Genomic DNA, 21,072 nt, shown 5'->3' on the forward strand with positions numbered 1-21,072 from the left:
AGCTTCAGTTATTAAACTACCTAAGCTTGATTTATCTATGTGAGCTGCTTGAACAATGGGTGTAGTGCTGCAACTGATTAAGTAGATGATGATAGAGAAAGTGATGAGAAGAAGTTTGGGTTGGGAAGAGGAAGCCATTGGAATGAGTAACAAATCATTTAGAGAGAGGGAGTGAGTGATAAACTATAAAGTGTAGGTTTGATAATAGAGAGAGAGAGAGAGAGGGAGGAAAATAGAGAGAAGGGTTGGGTCGTTAAGAGCCACTCGTACAGAGTACAGAGAAAGGACAGAGACAGGTTCACATGCAAATGAGGTTGCTTCTATCAATCAATCTCTCTGTTAATTGATTTATCTCGAACCAGCATTAATTAATTCTTTGCTCACTTATTTTTCTTTGGTACAACCAACTAGATTAATGGCGTAGTAGCATGTATCAACCACTTGCTGCAAGTCCATAACGCAGAGTCTTTACTGGACAGAGACATTGTAGATAAAAAATGAGGTGTATTCATAAGTTCTTGCATTTTGTTGGTTGATATTTTTGGGCCTTTTTGGAGGGTAAAAATTACAAAAGAAGAAGAGGAGGGGGCAAACAACTTTATTGGCCCCCTTCCATAATTTTAGATGATTTATGTAGGCAGCAGTTTTGGGGAACAAAGAATAATCTTAGGGTAATAAATTCTTTAGAAAATCCATGTTGTTTTTTATATTTTCAGGGGAATATTTTATTTTAGTCTAAAACTCACTTGATCAAACATTGCCCCTAATCTTCATCTTCTTTATCACCTTCACTACAACAACTTCCCACCCCCACCATTCCGACCACCATTGCGACATCTTCTCTTTCCTCTCTTCTCAACTCCAACTCACTGTTACACTCTCCCTCTCTCTCTCGCTCGCTCGCTCTCACTGAATATCTCTTTGTCGTTCTCATTTAGATCCCTCTCTCTCTCTCTCTCTCTCTCTCTCTATCTCATTGTAGAACACTCTCATTATCTCTCTCGTTGTAGACATATCTCTCTCTCACTATTTATCTCTCTCCCGCAATCTTTATTTATCTTTCTCGTAGTCTCTTTCCTCCTCTCTTTCTCGATCTGTATAGATCTCTCTGTGGAAATCGCAGAGTTCATGGCCACGAAACGTTTTGTGGCTACGGAATCCTCGAGGAGGGTTTCACTGGAAACCCTCCCTGATGTCAGGTTCCGACAAAGGGAACACTTCCCTTTGCCGAAGTGGTGTCTGTGTGAGAGGGTGTGAGAAACAATGAGAGATTGAAAACCAATGAGAGTTTGAGAGATAAACAGTGAGACACCAAAAGACATAAATAGTGAGAGCAATAGAGATAGTAAGAGATAGACAATGAAGAATCGAGAAAGAGACTAAAAGAAGAAGAGGGAAAGAATAAGAAAACAATAGAGAGAGATGGTGCGAGACAGTGGGAGAGAGAGCAATAAGAGAGGGAGAGGACCTATACATGATACTTGTGGTTGCTAGTTAACACTTCTCCCTTGTGGGACTATTCTCACCCCCCCCCCCCCCCCCACCCACCCACTTGTGGTGTAGTTAACTTAACACGTGTTTTTTTTTCGAGTGACGTAGAGCACGTGTGGCTTTTAAGGCTATCACGTGTGGGCGTAGCTCTGATACCATGTTATGTTTGTGGTCATCCAACTCAAAACCAATTGATGATGAGGGGAGAAAATCTATACATTATATTTTTGGTTTCTAGTTACCCGTTCTCCCTTATGGGACTATTCTCACACAAGTCTAATTGTCGAAGACTAAATTTCTCAATTAACTCATGATCTTTTTGAAACAATGAGTTTGAATCACAATCTTTCCATAGAAGTATACTATGTTACCACCCAAACGAAGTTTGGCTAACTTCAATAATATTTTAGTTCTTTCGAGTTCTCCCACCGATAGATATAGGATTGCAGTTATACGACGATGGAACAAGCAACGAGAACAAGCAGGTGAACTTATCCAAGAAGTATGTATATAATACTGAACCTTGGTTAATGGAGGAGTATTGGTAGCCTGAGAGCCTGATGCCCGGTCCACAAAGCACGAGTAGGGGTGTACTCGAGTCGAGTTGTTAACGAGCTGCTCGAGTTTGGCTCGACTATTGCTCGTGTTCGACTCGAAAATTAATGAGTTCGAACACTATTCACCAGACTACTAGAAGTAATTTTTCGAACGGAGCCTCACGAACTTTCAGAGTATCGCGATACTTCCAGTACGAAGCTAAGCACCGACACCTCCTCGACAATTCAAAATATACTCTCTAAGTGAGCCACTCACTAACTTAGAGAGTCGGGGACAAACTGTAGTGGCCAAAAATCGTACTAGGCCCACTTCGTCTAAATGTCGCCTTGACCCAACCTACTTCGAATATATGTCACTTGGGCCCAGCCCACTCGCTTACTAGTTGGACATTCTCCATCGTGGAATTCGACCCACTAGAGGTCCAAACGACCCTAAGCCTTTGTGAACGTCCATCTAGACGAACAACAACTCCAAGCACTCCTTGGTCGCCCTCAACCGAGCATGCAGTTATCAATTCAACCTCAACTCCGAAGATTTCTCCACGTGCCACTTGACTATGTCAGGCAAAGACCCCACGTCACCTCAAATATCTCGAAGTCACCTCAGACTACGAAGAGCCTAAAGTTGAGGTGGCGCAATCGCACGGTCAAGCTACTCTAGACGACAAATCGACGACTAGAACGAGTCTCCCTTAGGATTCAGAGTCACCCTCGACCCCAATTATTTCGGATCTGATAGGCTCCACGAGCCCATCAGTCGCCTATAAATAGAGGCAGATTCAGACTCCAAAGGCATCGAATACCAGCTAGAAAACTACTGAATACTCTTATCTCTCCCATTTATTATCTTCTGATTAGTAATCTAGACGACGAGAACCGACCTTCAAATTCCAGTAGACTTGAAGGATAATCTTCTAGGGAATCATTCTAGACGACGATATTATACCTTCAAGCTCCATCACTTTGGAAGTCCTTCTAAAGTCTTCGTTACATCCCACTTCTCCATTACCCAGAATCTCCGATCGAGATGACCTCTCGACCTGCTCCAGGAGATCAATCCGACTAACTATCCCGTAGAGTCGAAGCTCCGACCACTTTACGAGTCGAGCCATCCTCTGACGATACAACACGATGACACCCTCAGCATTCAATCGATTTATATTTATCTCACTTATAGTTTGTTGACTTGACCGTCGGAGTGCCCTTGGCAAGACACCGTCCCGGTGTCCCCAAGACTTCACGATTTCTGCTCGTTTTTGTCTGTCTACAGGTCCAACCAGAATTTCATCCGTCTCGAGGTCTAAAGCCCAAGTTGTCGGTGGCCCACCAATCGACGATCTATTAATTGTGTGATTTTCTACCGTCCACAACGAGCTTAAAACAATGCGAGCTCGAACTCTTTCAAACATATATGAGTCGAGTTCGAGAAAGTGGACAATTACTCGAACGAGCTCGAGCTTGAGCAACAGTCAAATACACTAACCGAACTTGAACACCTTACTACTCGGCTCGGCTCGGCCCGGCTCGATTCGGCTCGAATACACCCCTAACCCTAAGCACGGGTCCGCCTCTCTGTCCTGATAGCCCGAGGGAGAAACTACCCGACAGGCGATAGACAAGGACCAGTGATATCATGGCCTGTACCAACCCAAATGGGCCTTTCAACAAAAAAAAAAAACCCAAATGGGCGTGTACGCCGGACTCCCGCCAAACGAGGTGTGCGTGTGAACATGGCAATTTCAACATAAAAAAAAAGGGAGATGCTAGAGAGCCCAAATTTTTTGGGCATTTTAGTGCCCAGCTGATGTGGAATCACTAAAAGACAAGGTTTTTTCAAAGTTTGACTACGGTGGGGACCGCTTTTATTTCTAAATAAGGAAATATGTCACCCTCTAAGTACCAATTTCTAAGTCACTCTATCATTTCCCAAAAAAAAAAACCACGCAGTCGGGGTTAGAAGAGAGAAAAGAAAGAGAGATTTAGAGAGAGACGAAGCTTAACTCCACTAAAACCCTAGAAATTTGTATTCTTTCAGTTTGATTCCTTCAATCCGATTTCAATACCTATCTCCTTCAATCCTTCAATCTTTCGAAATATCAATCCTTCATGTAATCCTCTTACATTCTTCCTGTTTCATTTACTTATTCATTTCACAATTTCAGCATGACTTCAATTTGATTTTCACTTATGATTGTTTCTGTTGCTATTGCAATTTAGTATGGTCTTTAAGTTATCCAATTATAAGAATCTAAAATTCATGCTTCACAGAAAAGTTAGATGTTTACAAACATCAAAATTTTGGCATTTTTTTTTATGCTTTATCAAATATGCCATGCTTTCAGCTGTGAATTTCGCTTCATATTATGTTTTAGATTGTTCAAGAGAAAATTTGGAGTATGTTATTTTGGGTAGTTGGTTGGTTTTTGTGTAGTGTGTAGCTTATGAAAAGATTATTTTGGGCAGTTTTAGACAACCGATGCTTCAGAAACTTAAGGCTAACAATAGTCTTGATTATTATTTTAGTCTTGGAAGATGGGTTGCTTACTTGCTTCAATAGCTCCATGAAAGAGTAGTAGAAGTTGAGGGTATCAACAAGAAGAACCATGATGAATTGGGGGAGACAAGTGGAACTCAATGAAAAGACGATCACCAACCCTAAAGTTCAATATATAACAAGTACTAGTGCATAGCAGAGACAGCAAAGAAGGGTGTCTGAAAGCGAGGTAGATGATACAGCTCCGTGCGACAACCATGGGGATATCAATTTCCACCTCGTTGGTAAAGAGAACAAGGGTGTGTATAGGATTTGCACAGTGAATCAGGTATGCATGCTTCTGCTGCCTTGCATGTATATTGCCCATGTAAGACTTGCAAGAAGAGTAAGTTCCTCTTTTGTCCATTGTGCCAAACATCTGAGCTTACGGCTATCAATTTTGTTATTTATGTAACTTTACATCTTAGATATGAAAATCTAGTAATATACACCAACATTCTTCATTCTGACAATTCCCTTTGATTTTTTTTACGTTTCTCCTGTAATAACCTCATTATATATCAAACTTCATTCGTGGAGCTCCAACAACTGCTTTGTGAGAATTCTTGCGCTAATGGTTGGTATATCTTGAGTTATCCTTATGGTTTGTGTCGCCCACGCCTTAGCATTTATATTGTCCTGGCTTTAGTCTTTAGACACCAAACCAAAGTACATGGATACAGGGTTGGCAAAGGCTCCATGAGCCCACCCAAAAGGTCTCGACATTGACAAAGACACACGATTCTCCCTACCAATCACAGTACTTAAAGACACCGTAGACCACCCACACATTCGATTTTGTCCTCACTTAGCCACCACCCGCCGTGGTGTGAGGTTTCGTTCCACACCGGGACCGGGAGGCCCCAACATCTACTATGCTTGAGCATACGGCTATAGCCCGGGCTCCAGACTCTTTCACGAGCGATGTGGGACTATTACAGTCCCCCACACACGACGATGGGTCCGTCGTCCTCGGCTTTGATACCGTTTATGACGCCCTAAACCTTAGAAGGTATCTATATCTTCCCCGTTGAAGACAACAAAATTAAGTTCACGGGGATTTTTTTTTTAGCGAGGGCTCCACGAGTCCACCCGAAAAGCCTTGACGCTTACTAAGCTTGAACGTACACCTATAGCTGGGTACTGGACTTCCTCGCGAGTGATGTAGGATTAATATACAAAGTCAAGAGTGTGTATATACTCCAAAATGGTAATAGTGTATACATACCGCGAAATAATAATCGTCTAGCCTAATGAAGTAATGGTTAATATATTATGGTGTAGCTGTTGACTGAAACAAATCTTGCATCTATAACATAAGATATGTGTTCAAGGTTTAGTATGTTCTTATTAGGTCCAATAATTCAAGAAGGAATGCACTTCTTTTTCAATAATAATCGTTGCATTTTTCTTGATCTTTTGGTCTCTTTTGACTGTAACATCTTGAATGTATACAGAAGTACTTAAGTTTCAATAATTCATAAAGGAATGCACTTTTTGTTTTTTTTTTTGTACTTCAGTACAATGATATTAAATTAGTCTGTAAATTATTTTGATGTAATGTAGGAATGTCTAAGGCACACTTACATTCAGCTGCTCTCTGTTACAGTTACTTGTTACAAACTGCCATAATAGGAGAAGAATTTACCAAAGGGGCCGTGTCGGCCCGTCATGGCCAGCTTATTGGCCACACTGATCCAGCACAACCCGCTTAGAAACTATTAAGAATTATTTAGCGATTCATGTCCATAGTTCGCGATGTAATTCCTAGTGTGAAATTGCTGAAAAGGATATTTCGAAGTGGTAAAACGAAACTTATTCTCAGTATGATCATATCGTAATATCTCGTAAAAGAAAAAAATGGAATTTCACTGCCCTGTCTAAGGTGTTATATCCAGGAGTCCTTTTGTTCGATTCCGAAGAACATATGTTTCACCTTTTACAGTTATGCGAAACAAAGGAAATATAGCGATTTGCGTGGCGAGTACCAAGTGGAAGAGTCAAGACTTGTAGTTGGAACAGTACCCTTGGCCTGCATTTAAGTTTTTATAGTTGCTGCTTTCTGATTCTAGAAAGAATCTAACCTTGTTAAATAAAATGGTACCCGAACTTGTGTTGTTTTGATTCTTTTGAATCTCCTTAGAAGGTGCTAGCTTGAGCTTCGTACATTTAATTGAAATACTTAGCTTCTACATATGTACTTGTATTTCAATGCTAAGTGACTCCCTATTTGAATCACTGGATTCTAATCCTTCTATTTTTTGAATTCATAAAGGTAGGACTACCATCTGCATCAGAACGAGGCCCTACTTCAGATTCAGGAGCTACAGGTGCGAGGTCAAGCTTCTTAAGTCTTGATCCCTTTCGGGTGGGCTAATAGAGCATTGATCATAAACCTAGTACCCATTGGGCTTGGGTGGCAAAATCGGGAACGATATCAATAACTTTTGAGTTTGGGTAGTCAGCGCTCTCCAGCCATCGCCCCACAATTCGCTAAAGGTGCCTTTCTTTTTCCTTGTTCAGATATTAAGCACAATAATGGACCAAATTAATATCTTCTAATTATACATATCTTTCTAGAAAGAGAAATCTTAGGTAATTAGCAAGAACTCAATAATGATTACACATGCTTTTCTATTACGCGTATTTTCTGCTTTAAATCAAATCCAATATCAGATAGAAATCTAGTGTTCTCTCAGAAACAATTGCATGTTTTATCTCATATTTAGTTTGAACTTAGTAAGATAAAAACTTGGCTTGCAAGTTGTTGTTGGCTTGCTTTCGACAAAAGAAGGAACTGAATTCTTACCAAGATTTCTTTACTTTATCCTCCTTCATCATTCCCTCATAAAGGGGTGACAAAAGTTGAAGTGAATTTGCTTACATGATTAAACTATCTTTCATGTACTCCTTACTAGACCACCACCACTTCCACCGCCATGAAGATCACAATTAATCGAATCCTCATATGGATTTGATTTGTCAGTCACTTTTTATCCAAACTTTGATATCTAAACTTTGTTTGTGTCTCATAAACACTCAAAACTTACTGATTACTCACAGCTTGAGGAAATCTGAAAATCTAGTTATGTTGAAATTTAGTTAAAGAATTCATTCACTGTAATCATCAAACTCTTCTTTTCTTATCAACCCTTTGTTGATGTTGATCTTTCTTGCTAATTCTTTTTCTTACCCCACCTTTTGGGTGGTCAGGTGCTTTACTGTCATTGATAGATCATTTTTGGATTCTTCATGATTTTGTTACAGAACAGTCCATGTGGATTGTTGAAATCATCTTCATTTGGTCATCATTTTGTGTTTGAACCTAAAGATTGCTGGATAAGATTAGGTTTATGCCAAAGGATTTAAGCCATGTTTGACGCGCGGGAATGGAACCCGTTCCTAGTAATGCAATACCTTACTATATTGTTTGGTTTGGTCAGGAATGGATTTGTAGCGAACTAGTGATTGGTTTTGTTCTCAAATGATTTGATTGAGGATTCCAAGGGAAAAGGAATAAAAAAGTTACTAACATGCTCGTACAAAGGAAACGATGAAGAAGTCGTTAACAAATAATGTGTCATTATGTATAGAACCTATACTAATGAAATACATACTAAAAATTTCAAAATTTAAGCCTTTACCCCATCAATAATCATGTAGAATTTAAAAGCAAAATCAAACAAATTAAAATAGCTCATAAACTTTATCTGGCCCTCGCTGTTTATAAATGTTATCATCTAGACGTCTAATCTGGGTCATTGTAATAAAAAAAAAATTAGAGTAAGATCGACGAAGAATAGAAAATTGAAATAGAATTGCTTACGTTGCTCTCAAATCTCAATATGTTGTAGAAAGTGATAAACCTTAATTATAGTATCTTTTATTTTTTCTTCTTTCATAAAGATTATTAAACTTATTTTTCCTATATAAACATTATTTCTTTCTGCTTAACTAATGAAAACATATAAAGAGGAAATTATCAACTTATTTTTCCTATATTTTGGTATATTTAGTTTTTGCTGTGTGGATTTTGCTATTATCCAATTTATGGGAAATGGGGAGCAACAAGTAGAGATTAATGATGAAGATTTATATTAACTCAAGATCATGATGCTAATAATAAGACAAAGATTAGGAAATCCCAAGCTTTAGTAGAAAGATTAGTGGTGGAGTAAATCAAGGGTAACTTTGCTTGGTAAAAAGATAAGGATTTGCAGAAGAATCTTCTAGTTAATAATGTTTAATTATGCTATTAATCATATTAATTGATTAATTTTCTCAAAAATGAATAAGTGCCTTATTGGTTTTTTGGTATGATGAATTATATATCTTTGATTAAAGGATAATTAAACTTTAAACTGTATTAGTGATAACAGTAAACTTTGTAATTTTCATAAAGAAAAGAAAAAACTTTCTTGTAGCCCGAAGAAACCTTTTCTTTAATTTCCTTGAGTTCGAACTTCAGCAATAGTCGTGCATGAAGTATTTCCTTAACTAATTTAAAAATAAGATAAAAAGTAAATTAATTACTTAAATATATAATAAATGTGTACATACTTTTTTGATAAAGCATATAGGTCATATAACGATTTTATTGTAACATTTTTATATGCTTTTATGAAAAGAGAAGCAAACAAGAACTTTGCTTGGACCTCGAGAGGAAAAGAGAGAGAGTGCCCACAATAAAGACCCACACGGTTTCTGTGAGACATTGGGGCCCAAAAGAAGCTGTATAAAAAAATGCGCAGAAATGAAATAACCAACTATCATCAACCATGTCCACCAGCCTTTAGTGTTGTGATCAAGAACTGCTTCCATCAAGATTTACCTCATGTAATTTAGGCTATAAATAAAGTAAATTATGTTTTAAATTTGTCGGACTTTAGGTCTCTTTCATTCATGATTTAAAAAAAAAGACTATCAACCATTTCTTTAGTAGTTTGTATTATGGTAGTAAGGTATGGGGTCAATCTTAGAAAAGTTATGGGTATTTGATATCATTAGATCAAGCCTTTTTCAGTCTTAGAAGCGGCCCACTATGGCCCCATTCATTAGCCCTGTTATCATGGGAAGGCCCGTTACGAGTATATTCCGAAGCCCTCTGGAGTTGGAGTAGTCAACCTAGCCATGGCCAGTTTTTTTTTTGGAAATTCACTACAATACGCATTACAATGGACATTGATGCATCAAAGATGTGATAAACTGGATTATCGCCAAACTTAAACTCTTACATAAACGGGCCTAAAGTCCAACTAATCTACGGCCTAAAACCAAACTAAACTACGAACCTAAAGCCTAATAAAATTACTTTGTTTATATCTTAGTAACCCAAGTTCAATAAACTATGAATTTCACTTCCGTTGCGAATTGAATCTGGAACTTCGAGGATTTTGAAATACAAACTTTATCAATTGAGCTATCAGTTGTTGGCACCATGACCAGTTGTGAAATACTATGCCACCGACCTTACATTTCTAACACTGTTGTTAGTGTCTGTTTTCGTCACAATTCCCTCTAAATTTTGTCTTGAGGGAGGTATCAATAACACTTTGAAGAGACGCCTTTAAAACCAGGGGCGGAGGTGTTGGTGGGCTCACCCGGGCTGCAGCCCGGGTGTTGACCCTACCATTTTTCATTTAACCCTTAGTTTTTAATAACCTTATCCAATAACTGTATAACCCGGGCTCACACGGGACCTAAGGATTAAACTCCCAAAACCTTTAGACTTTTCCTGACTTTCCTTAGTTTGAAGATGATGAAAACCCTAAGTGAAGTTACAGTATCTTTCTTCCATTCTCTTACACCATCAAGAATTCAAGTAAGTTAATTTTCTTTTGTAATCTTTTCAAATCCTAAAACCTTAATTCGAAATTAGAGAAATATGAAAGATTGAAAGTGGAACTAGTTGATTGATGACTATAACCTTCTTTAATTCACACTGTTTATAGAATCGAACATACAAAATTTAGGTGTGAACCCCAAATCCCTCTCATGGAGTAGTATAAAATCTAATATTTGAAATTGATTGAAAATTGTTTGAATAATGGTGTGTTGGCTAAAATCTTATAAATTATAGTATAATATATTGATTCAATTCTTGGCTCCGCCTCTGCTTTTGTCGATTGTTATGTTCAACTAGTTTTTGTAAGCTGTAGACTCTTTTGGATTGTCTCTTTTATTTACTGGATTTTGAAGTTCTTTGTAGATGTTTTTTAGGTTAGAATGTCGAACCATCTTCCAACCCATAAAAAAATTCTTTTATCGTTTTATAAACGAGTAGACGATGACAAATCAAATATTCCTCATCACCTAATATTGATATAACCGCACTTGAAGTCGAGGAAGAACAACCTTATAGATCTCAAAGGGTCGAGAAAAAAAGTGCTTGAAGATGAAAGAGTTTTTATACTATTTTTTGGTATATATTGATGTTGTAGTGTCGTCGACTTTTTTTGAATATTTTTTGCTCTTTTTTGGTGTGCATATCTATCATATGGGGATAGATATGTGGTAGTTATTGTCGATATACATATATATATATATATATATATATATATATACAAATATACAATACAACGATTATTATATTATATAGATAATATTTTCTATTGAAACCTGGTTCAGTTAAAAAAAAAACTTTAAATTTATATGGTTAATATGTACTTAAGATTTCAGCCCGCCCCTCAATCAATTCTTGGCTCCGCCTCTGTTTAAAACTACCTCCGAAATTTTGAAAAGGCAAGTGTCATGTGAAGAGCAAAAGTAAAAAAAGTTTGATAAGAAGAGAAGATCAATTTCTTAGGTGGTGGAAACTGTTTGATACTATATATTTGTGGTCTTCCTTTTCAGTATATATCCATCCACATTTGCTCAGTCACCATTAAAATATATAAAGGTGAAAAGTACAGTGATTCTCGTCGTGCATTTGCAGGAAGGAAGGATGAGAGAGAAACAAATTTGAGTGCAAAGAAAAGACAGAAAGAAAGAAAGAACCTTGTTAGTAATTTGTCCTTATTAAATTTTTATATATAAAGATACTCTATGAGATCTCTACTATTTTCATTTTTAAAAATTCTTGCATCTAAATTTTGTCTTTTTCTTTCAAACCCTAATATGGATCTCTTACTCTCATATGGTTTCTGGAAGCTTACAGGTTTTCATGTGAGGACGATGAGATTGGTCGGTCTACTTAATCCAATTTTATCACAAAAAAAAAAAAAACAAGCCGGGTATTTGTTTTCTACCTCAAATGAATCTAAAATCAATTCAAATCAGGTATTCATACTAATCAGACAAAAATAAACGTATCGAAATCTAAATTGAGCTGATTCATATATACTTAATTAGAAAAACCCAACACTACCATAGTTTTGTCAATTTTTTCTCGGACAAAACCGACTTGGTATTTGAAAAGAAGAAGTGTAAAGATCCTATGTGTGTTATTTCGAATTCACAAAACTTTTCATATGTAAAACAACCGCCAGTTTTATACAGTTCTGGCCCCAAGAAACATGTTGCAAACTATAAATTTAGGCGATCATAGTAGAAATTTAGGTTAACTTTTGGAGTAAAAACTATGAGAGAAGATTTTTGTAAGGTAAGAAAGTGATGAAATGGGCAGAGTGTGGAAGACATGGGAAGCTTTACAACCTTAAACCTAATATTGGGACTTGGAGCTAACATGGCCGAGCTACTTTCCCCCCTCTTCTTTTTCATTAAGTATTGGTATCTTTTTAGCATGTAATGGCTCTCTTCAGAGTTAAATACTGTATATCTATGTTTAGTGCTCAAACAGAACAATCATTATTAAAACATTTTTGAAATCCACCATAGTCCATAGATGCTCAAAAATACCTAATGTTGAGAAAGTTAAGACTTTGGAGGCTAGATTGTAGAATGGAACAAACCTTGGATGTTAAGGGCATTGAGCATCTCCAATCCCAGCCTGTCTTAGGCCGAAAAAACCACTTTTTCACCCAAAATTTTTGGCCTCAGCTCAGCCTCTAAAATTAAGCTGCAACCCCAGCCTCTCTTGAGGCCGAAAATTTGTTTATGTGTGAAATGCGTGTGTGGCGTTTTTGTTGCTGTGCGAGAAACATGTGTGGTTTTGTGTATATACAAAACACGTGTTTTAACTATTTTTGAAATAAATTTCTTTCCCAAGATTGAAAAATTATTCGGAGACCGACACTTTCATGGGATGTATTTTAATTATTAATGTGTAAGTTTTTATTGTTAATGTTGCTTTTAATTTTTTTAGTTATTTTTATTTCTTAAGTCATTTTTAATTTTTTAGTTTTTTTTATTTTACAAAAAAAAAAAAAAAAATTAAAGGAAGATCTGGTCGTTGATAATCCAACGGCCAAGATCAGCCCCCAATGTGACCGTTGGGTCCCAACGGTCACTTGGGGACAGCTTCAGTCGCCCCTAATGTTAGGGGCGACTGAAGCACCGACTCCAGCCTCCGCCCCAGGCGACTGGGCCTGGAGTGCTGGGCGGAGGCCATAAATTTGAATTTATGGCCTCCGCCCGGCTGGGGCTGGAGATGCTCTTAGTATGAAGAAGGCTTCGAGGGCTTTGTTTGTCATTTACTTATTTTTATTTTTAGAGACATTTTCTTAATTTTTTCGACAATAAATATTCAAAATAAGAAGCAAATTTCAAGATGTCCTAGCAAAATGCCGGTTTTGTGCCCTAGCGTGATTAACAATCCTTAGATTTCATAAATTATCTCTTAAATCCTAAAGTTGAAATTTGTAATGTTGGACATTATAGCAGATTACTCTTCTAGGACATCTAGTACTTCTTAAATAAGAATAACACGGTCTTGAATGAACCTGTAAGATATTTTTTAGAACCCAAATAATAAATAATTCTTCAAATTCTAAGAAGATAAAATGTCATGTTTATTTATAATTTTTGAACATTTTGAAAAGGGTGAATTTTTAGATTTCTTTTGCTTATATTTTTTCTTTTGACAAGATATCTTTTGTTACAGGAGTCTACATGATAAGGATCGAAATTCATAACCAAAACATTAAAAATTTAAAATATTTTATCTACATTTTAAAACTACTCTGCTTCTTCTTTTGAACCTAGATCGTTAATTCTAGTACAATTCTACATAAATAAATGAAAACAAAATTTTAACGTCCGGATATACTGATTGTTCATCACCATTTAAATAACTTGTTTTTATTATTCATTACTACAACATAGCTAGTTGTCATTTCTAAAAAGAAAAGAACATCGATGTAAATATAAGTAAAATAAATTTAGGCCAGTGTTTCGGAGAAATAAGAAAAGCTTCCAGGACAATAAGTTTTGGGTGGAAACAATTTTTTTTGTTTCCTCCAAACATCACCATTTTCAATTTTTTTATTCTTTCTTCTTCTCCTCTCACATCAACTAGAACTCCGACGACCTCCACCAAATTTCGGCGACTTCCACCATTAAGTCGGCAACCTCCACCGGATTCCGGCGACCTCAACCAGTTCTCTCTTCTTTCTTATTTCCTTCTTCTCTCTCTCTTCTTCTCTCTCCCTCTTATCCTCTCTCCCTCTCACGAAAGTTCTGGCGAAGGAGATTTCCCTTCCCCGGAAACTCGTCTAGATCTGGTTTTTCCAGATCTAGACGAGACGCCTTCGTCTGGTTTCCAGACGAAAGAACTCCACCTTTGTCTGGAAACCAGACGAAGGTTTCCGGCGAAGGGAAACCCCTTCGTCGAAGTTGCAACAAAAGAAAGAAAAGAGAGGCAAAGAAGGGAGAGGGCAAGAAGAGAGAGAGAGAAATTCCGACCGGCTAATTTTATTCCGGTGACTTGAGGAGGAGGGAGTGTTTGGTTTGAATTTTTTGGGCTTGCACCATCTTCCCCGGAAACTTTTCTGCTTTCCCGAAAGAGTGGCCTAAAATTATTAATTTCTTAAGAATGATTAATATGACAAAAATACTATCTTTGCAAAATTGTTAGTGGATCTGTATGTTTAAGCAAATTCCAAAAGTTAATTCATAAAGCTCTCACAACAAAAAGGAAAATTCATAAAGTTTGGATGTTGATTTATAAGTGGCCCTTCTTCTATAGAATATTATAATGGGCCCAACTTTATAGTATTACAGATATATGGGTCAGACCCCCAGGGCACCCCCACAAACTCATCAGATGGGTTGTTCACCTACACATCACATTTTAAGGAAGGATCATGTCTCATCCCCTAGCTACTCTCAACTACAGAGATTCAGTAGAGAGAGAAAGAGAGAGTAGAGAGAGAGAAACAGTGTATTGTGAAGAATACTATATAGAGAGAGAAAGAGTTCACGGGGTTGTCTTGAGATTCACTCCAAAGACAAACAAAACAGACAGACACATATTCTCTTCTTCCTCCCCCCACTACCAAACCACCCCAAGATATATACACAAAAAACAACTCCCCCCTCCCTCCCATCACCTACCCACAAAAACCCTCTCTCTCTCTCTCTCTCTTCAAAAACCTTCTCTTCTCTTCTCTTCTCTTTTTTTCTGCAAGAAAAAAGTACTTACTATTTACACTCTCATAAGAGTTCAATATTTTGTATCATCTATCTTCTCTCTCTATATATACTAGTAGTAGTTTTTATATATATATATATATTCTCTGCTAGCTAATAAGAATCAAGATATGGCACTTATGCTTGAGAATTGTGAAACTAGTGGTGTTTTACTTTGTTTAGATTCATCTACTTCTACTTCTCCAAAACCAGTACCAGCTCCTTTTCTTACTAAAACTTATGAACTTGTCGACGATTCCGCTACCGATCATATCGTCTCTTGGACTCACCATGATAACTCCACTTTTGTTGTTTGGCGTCCACCTGAATTTGCTCGTGATCTTCTTCCTAAGTATTTCAAGCATAATAATTTCTCTAGTTTTGTTCGTCAGCTCAATACTTATGTAATCACACATTCTTCTCTCTCTACTTTCTATACAGACTAGACTGCTATATAGAAACTGTTGATGTTTGGTTTTACTGAACTTTTGTTTTTTGATTTTTTAGGGTTTCAGGAAGATTGTACCAGATAGATGGGAGTTTGGAAATGAGTTCTTTAAAAAGGGTGAAAAACATTTGCTTTGTGAGATTCATAGAAGAAAAACTTGTTCTTATTCTTCTTCTTCTCATCATCTTCATCAACCTCATCAACTCTCATTGTTCAATAACTTCAACCCTAAAAATGGTAGTTTCTTACCATTTTCAGGTAAAATGAGTTCCATTTCTCAGTCTGACTCAGATGAACAACAAGTTATGAACAGGTATGAGTTGACTGAGTTGTCACGAGTCAACTCGGTTTCTACATTAACAGCTGATAATGAGAGATTAAGGAAGAGTAACTCAATCCTAATGACCGAGTTATCACACATGAAGAAGCTATATAATGATATAATCTACTTTGTTCAAACCCATGTTAGATCTGTTGCTCCTCCTCAACCTTCTCCATTTCTAGGGTTTCAACATTCTCATCCAAAAGTTCAAGTACTTGATCACAATATTAATGATAAAAAAGTAGAAGGAGATAACCCTAGATTTAATACCATTACTAGTACTAGTAGTGGTAGTACTACTTCAACAAGTTCATTAACAATATTAGAAGATCAAATTACTAACAATGACAATCAAATGAAGCTATTTGGTGTGCTACTTGATCATCATCACCCAAAGAAGGCTAGATTAGTATTATCTCAAGATGATTTAGGGTTAAATCTCATGCCTCCTTCTCCTAGTTAAAAACACAATAAATCTATGTCTATTATTAGTAATTTAATTTCTTATCTTGATTCTTTTTGTTTTTTTTTTTGTTTTGGGTTTCATTAGATTTTATTGATAATGATGACCTTGAGAGGATATAATATAAGTAGTTGAATGTTGATGTGTGTTGAGTGTTGTGTGTGTATATAAGTTAGTGCTAGGGTTATGAATTAATGAAGGTGGGTGTGTGTCTTGGTTAAAAAGTGGAGAATGGTTAAAGCTGCAACTTCCCTTTTAGCTACTAACATTCCTTCTTATGAGTTATGATGATGAGAACTATCTCATCTTCAAGTTATGATCTAATTAATTTATTCCTTGGCTCTTTTTAGCTTTCTTCTTCTTCTTCACTATTGCATTGTCAGTTGCTTATTTATGTATGAGAGAGAGAGAGAGAGAAGAAAAGAGTGAGGAGTAGTTTGAGGAGGACTATTTTCTACCATGTGCCTGCCCTTAAAATTCATTATAAATGGTCCTAGAAATTTGTTTGTGGTGAGATTAGTGTCAGGGTCAGGATTCAGGAAGAAGACTTTGGTAGGACCCCCCAATGAGAACAAAAATGATAAGAACTCTGGACCTCAGAGTTGACTGCACAGAGAATACTTTTGACTTTTAACTAAAAATGGTTCTCTTTTTGTTCTTTCAAACGTGTATTTCACATCAAGTTCTTTACTTTTTTTTTGTTTTTTTTTTGTTGAGACACATCAAGTTCTTTACTTGATACTTCTTCTTTTTTTTTTTTTTTGTTAAACTACTTGATACTTCTTCTTGGACAAGGAAAGAAAAAAAAAACAACCCTTGTCTTTGGATTCTCTTTTTATTTCTTTCTCTCATTTAAATTTGAGGGAGAGAAGCTATCTTGACCGTTATTAGATTAGAGAAGATGAAGCAATATCCTGCACCCCAAGCCCTTAAAAGAAGAAGAAAGGGATATGCATATATTTTCCATTTGAGAGTGAAATCTAACGTGACATTTGGATTTCATAATGTTAATTTTATATCGAACTGGTTCCATCGACTAAATTGAATAAGGGGATTTTTTTATCAAGGAAGCGGCTAAAGGTGCCCGCTTAAAATTGTTCTTCCCGCTCTAGAAAAAGCATCGACTCTAGTCGATATCTTTTGACTTCCGACATCTATAGACATTTTTTTTTTCGGACGGGTGAATCCAAGTAAGCTTACTCACAGATAGGACTATGATAAAACACATTTACACTTAAAGTAATAAAAGAAGTTTTTTTCTAGGGACTCTACTTTTCCTCCCTTCAATTATTTATAATTTTATATCTTTTGCTCAGAGATCATAATAGCTATCTGCATAGAAAATAAAAAGAGGATTTTAAGAAGGAGAAGAAGGAAAAGAAGATAGAAGGAAAAGGAGGTGAAAAAGTAATGAAAAAGAAGGAACAGGAAGGGGGCCTTATATATTCTTTCGAGGAAAGATAACTAGAAAACATTAATTAGGGATGTCAACGGGGGGGTTTGGGATGTCAACGGGGCAGGTTTGGGATGTCACGGTCCTTCATTTTAAAGAGTCTTTTGAAAAGATAGATATTTAACAGTCAAAATTAGGGATGTCAACGGGGCGGGTTTGGGACGGTTCATCCTCTTCCCAACTTCGTCTCGTTAGCAAACGGGTTTTACCATTACCGCCCAATAATTAATCGGGGTGGATATTCAATTACCATACCTGCCCCAGTTAAAAATTGCTAAACCATCACCGTCCCGCCCCGTTTAATATATTTTGTTTCACAAAAGTTATTTTAGTTTGAAGTAACATAACAATCGTTAACAAAATTTTATAAGATTTTGAGTATATCAATCATAAACACTACAACTACTTAAATAATATAAAACATAACATAGTTAAATTGATAATATAAAACTAAATTTTTAGAAACATAACCTTAAATAAAACATATATTTAATATATTCGTACTAATCGGTTCGGGGCGGAGTTTACTATCTAATACCAAACCCGCCCCGAACCCGATTATTATTTTTAACTTCATACCAAACCCGAACCGTTTAATAAACGGATCGGTAAAACCCGCTCCATTAGGGGCGGGTTTGGGAAAAAAACCACCGGCTCGGAGCAAATTACCACCCTAGTCAAAATAACTACTCACTCCCTAAAAACTCTCTAACTCTTTTTCTCTTTCCTCTTTTCTCCCTTCAAACAACTCAATATAATCTCGGTTATTATTTTAAATATATTTTTATTACTTCAATATTTGTATAAGACTAAAATATTTGATAATTTTGTATAACATAAATATAGAAATTTTCGTGCCCTACGGGCTATACCCTAGTTTGAAAAAAACAAGAATAGACCAAAATCAAATGGGATGTATGGCACAGGAATGGAATTTGTTATCGAGTCCCAATTAGTCAAATTATTTCTTTTATAAAATATAATTACAAAATTTATCCCATAGAAGATATATGGATAAATGTTAGATGGTTATTGACCAGTCAAGAAATCAACAGATTGAACGAAACTGGACATATGAATTCCGCACGGGCATAAGCAACTCCTCGTAAAATCTATCAGGAAGGTGGATCTAATAGAGCTCCTGCTACCGGAGCCCAACTATTGTTGGAAGGTCAGCACGAGTGTCAGATGCACCTTGAACCTTGCAGGTCCGAGTAAGCTCCACCATGAGCTCTACTTTAGTCTCGAAACAGAGTGATGAGGTCCGTAGAAGTAAGCTCGACACCATGAGCCCTCCACTGCCTCGAAGCAAGAGGAAGGTGGCACCGAGTCAACTTTTGACCCCTGAGCCCTTATCTGACCAAAGCAACAAAGTAGATATCAAGCTCGACACCTTGAAGCTTAGCACCACCTGGAGAGACAACAATGATGCGAAAGGCAGACAGAGTCAAAGATCCGCTTTTAATACACAAAATGTTATGTCTGAATATACTCACTGTTATCTTCTAACCGGTCATACTCATGTGGCTACCATCAGAGGTGGTGCTTACCATTGCATCGTCCAAGCAAACCTGTATAAACATATCAAATTTGCTCAAAATGAGACGATCTTCACTCTCACTTGTTAAATTATTTCTTTAACTACAAAAACATCCCACTGACTTGTTTATCAAAACATCTTCTCTATTTGCTTGCAGGTTCTTTTCCCGCTTGAGATCATTAAGAGAAGGAAGAGCAATCGAATTGAGAGAGATCGGAAGAATTTACCGTTATATTTACTAGAAAGATACTCGAAAAACTACTTTCCGACGTCATCAACTATAAAAAACTTATTCATTACTTTATACTTATAGTTAATTATATGCATTTTGATGTACACTAATCATTTCTACTGAACAAAAATATCAGTTAGACGTGGCGGGAGTGTAGTAGAGTACACAACAATGAAAGTGATTAAATTTCAAAAAAGAAAAAGAAAAGAAACAATGATAGTGAGTACTTCTAAAATTTATCATCATAATTTAGACGCAGAAGCCAGAGAGCCCAATTCCACTTAAAGGAAGGATATTCTATAGGCGCCACCACCTCTAACCGGTTCTCTAAAATCCGGTTGTTGCTAAAAGCGCCCTCCCCTTAACAGATTAAAACATTTTGTTGGTCTCTTCAATTTCGGTTTCAAATGCTACTGGTTTTTCAAAGGGAAAAATGGGCTACTATCCCTCAAGGTTCTCAAGTTGCCTACAAATTGTCATTTTTCTTATATGTAAATCAATGCTTACTTTTCCATACTGGACCTCTATATTTTCAATTTGTAAGCCACAATATGACGTTACCGTACATAATTTTACTTCTCCTCTCCCTACTCCTTTTATTGCTCTTCTAGTTTTTCGCTGCGTTTTAGGACGCGACAGATCTCTCTTGGGTAGCACCTTCATGAAATAAAAAATAAAATTTAAACACAAAGATGAACTAAAAAACTATAACATGAGGATTAAAAGTTTACTTCTTAACATCTTTTTGCAATTTGAAAAAAAAAATCGACTTTGTAACTTGTAAGGGAAAGGAGAGAGTAAAAAGATACATGGGATGGTGGAGAGAAAATAGTGGAATGATGGAGAGAAGATACGTGATATTAACAGATGAAAGATATAATAAGACGTGGTTTCGATTTCCTCCCAACTAATTTCTCTTCCTCTTACGATCTCTTCTTATAGTTGTTGGGTATCAAGTAAATGTGAATAAATTTCAACAAAAAAAAAAAAAAAAAGTAAATGTGAATAATAGTCTTGCAGTTAATTTGTTAGAAGTTGACATATATGACAATTTCTAATACAAATGAGGCTATAAAAGCCAATGGTAGTTTCAGAACTTGCATGGTTAGTATTACGATTTTGGTACATTGAAAATAAAATTAATGATTTATATCAGCCGTTGGATGTGAAGAAGTGACTCTATCAAACTCCTAACAAAAATAGATGGCAGAAGAGACTTATCCCTTCCATAATCGACTGACTTGTTTTATTATAATCATTATCAGTTAGTTCAGTTGTTAGTGTATCATACCCATTGTGTTTATTAACTCAGCTATGGTTTCAATTTCAGACACAATAAACTTGTTGATTGTTAATGAAGAAGTGAGGTGGTGGTCCTTGACAAGTAAAACACATAGAAGTAGAAGAATTTCATCTAAGAGCAAAACAGTTACTTAGAGAAAAGTATAAAACACTCATCCCCAAAAAGCCTATTTGAAGTTACTCTGTCATTGCCTTGGAAATCAG

The 21,072-nt window shown here is 36.5% G+C and overlaps 1 protein-coding gene and 1 long non-coding RNA gene across 2 annotated transcripts; both read left to right on the top strand.

The window, feature by feature from the left end:
* Window positions 1–3,997: 3,997 nt before the first annotated feature.
* LOC147545011 (uncharacterized) lies at window positions 3,998–8,954 on the top strand. Its single transcript, XR_015224334.1, has 3 exons — window positions 3,998–4,156; window positions 4,572–4,870; window positions 6,857–8,954. It is a non-coding gene; the product is annotated as an uncharacterized LOC147545011 (long non-coding RNA).
* A 5,847-nt stretch (window positions 8,955–14,801) lies between these two features.
* Window positions 14,802–16,601, top strand: LOC147545012 (heat stress transcription factor B-4-like). The gene is made up of 2 exons (XM_086638401.1): window positions 14,802–15,512; window positions 15,616–16,601. Exons 1-2 carry the CDS (start codon window positions 15,240–15,242, stop codon window positions 16,339–16,341), a joined length of 999 nt encoding a protein of 332 aa, XP_086494527.1. The 5' UTR covers window positions 14,802–15,239; the 3' UTR covers window positions 16,342–16,601.
* The last annotated feature ends 4,471 nt before the right edge of the window (window positions 16,602–21,072 follow it).

This window comes from Eschscholzia californica, unplaced genomic scaffold, assembly GCF_041429995.1.
Source record: "Eschscholzia californica isolate CP2 unplaced genomic scaffold, dmEscCali1.0.p SCAF_4, whole genome shotgun sequence".
Lineage (NCBI taxonomy): Eukaryota > Viridiplantae > Streptophyta > Magnoliopsida > Ranunculales > Papaveraceae > Eschscholzia > Eschscholzia californica.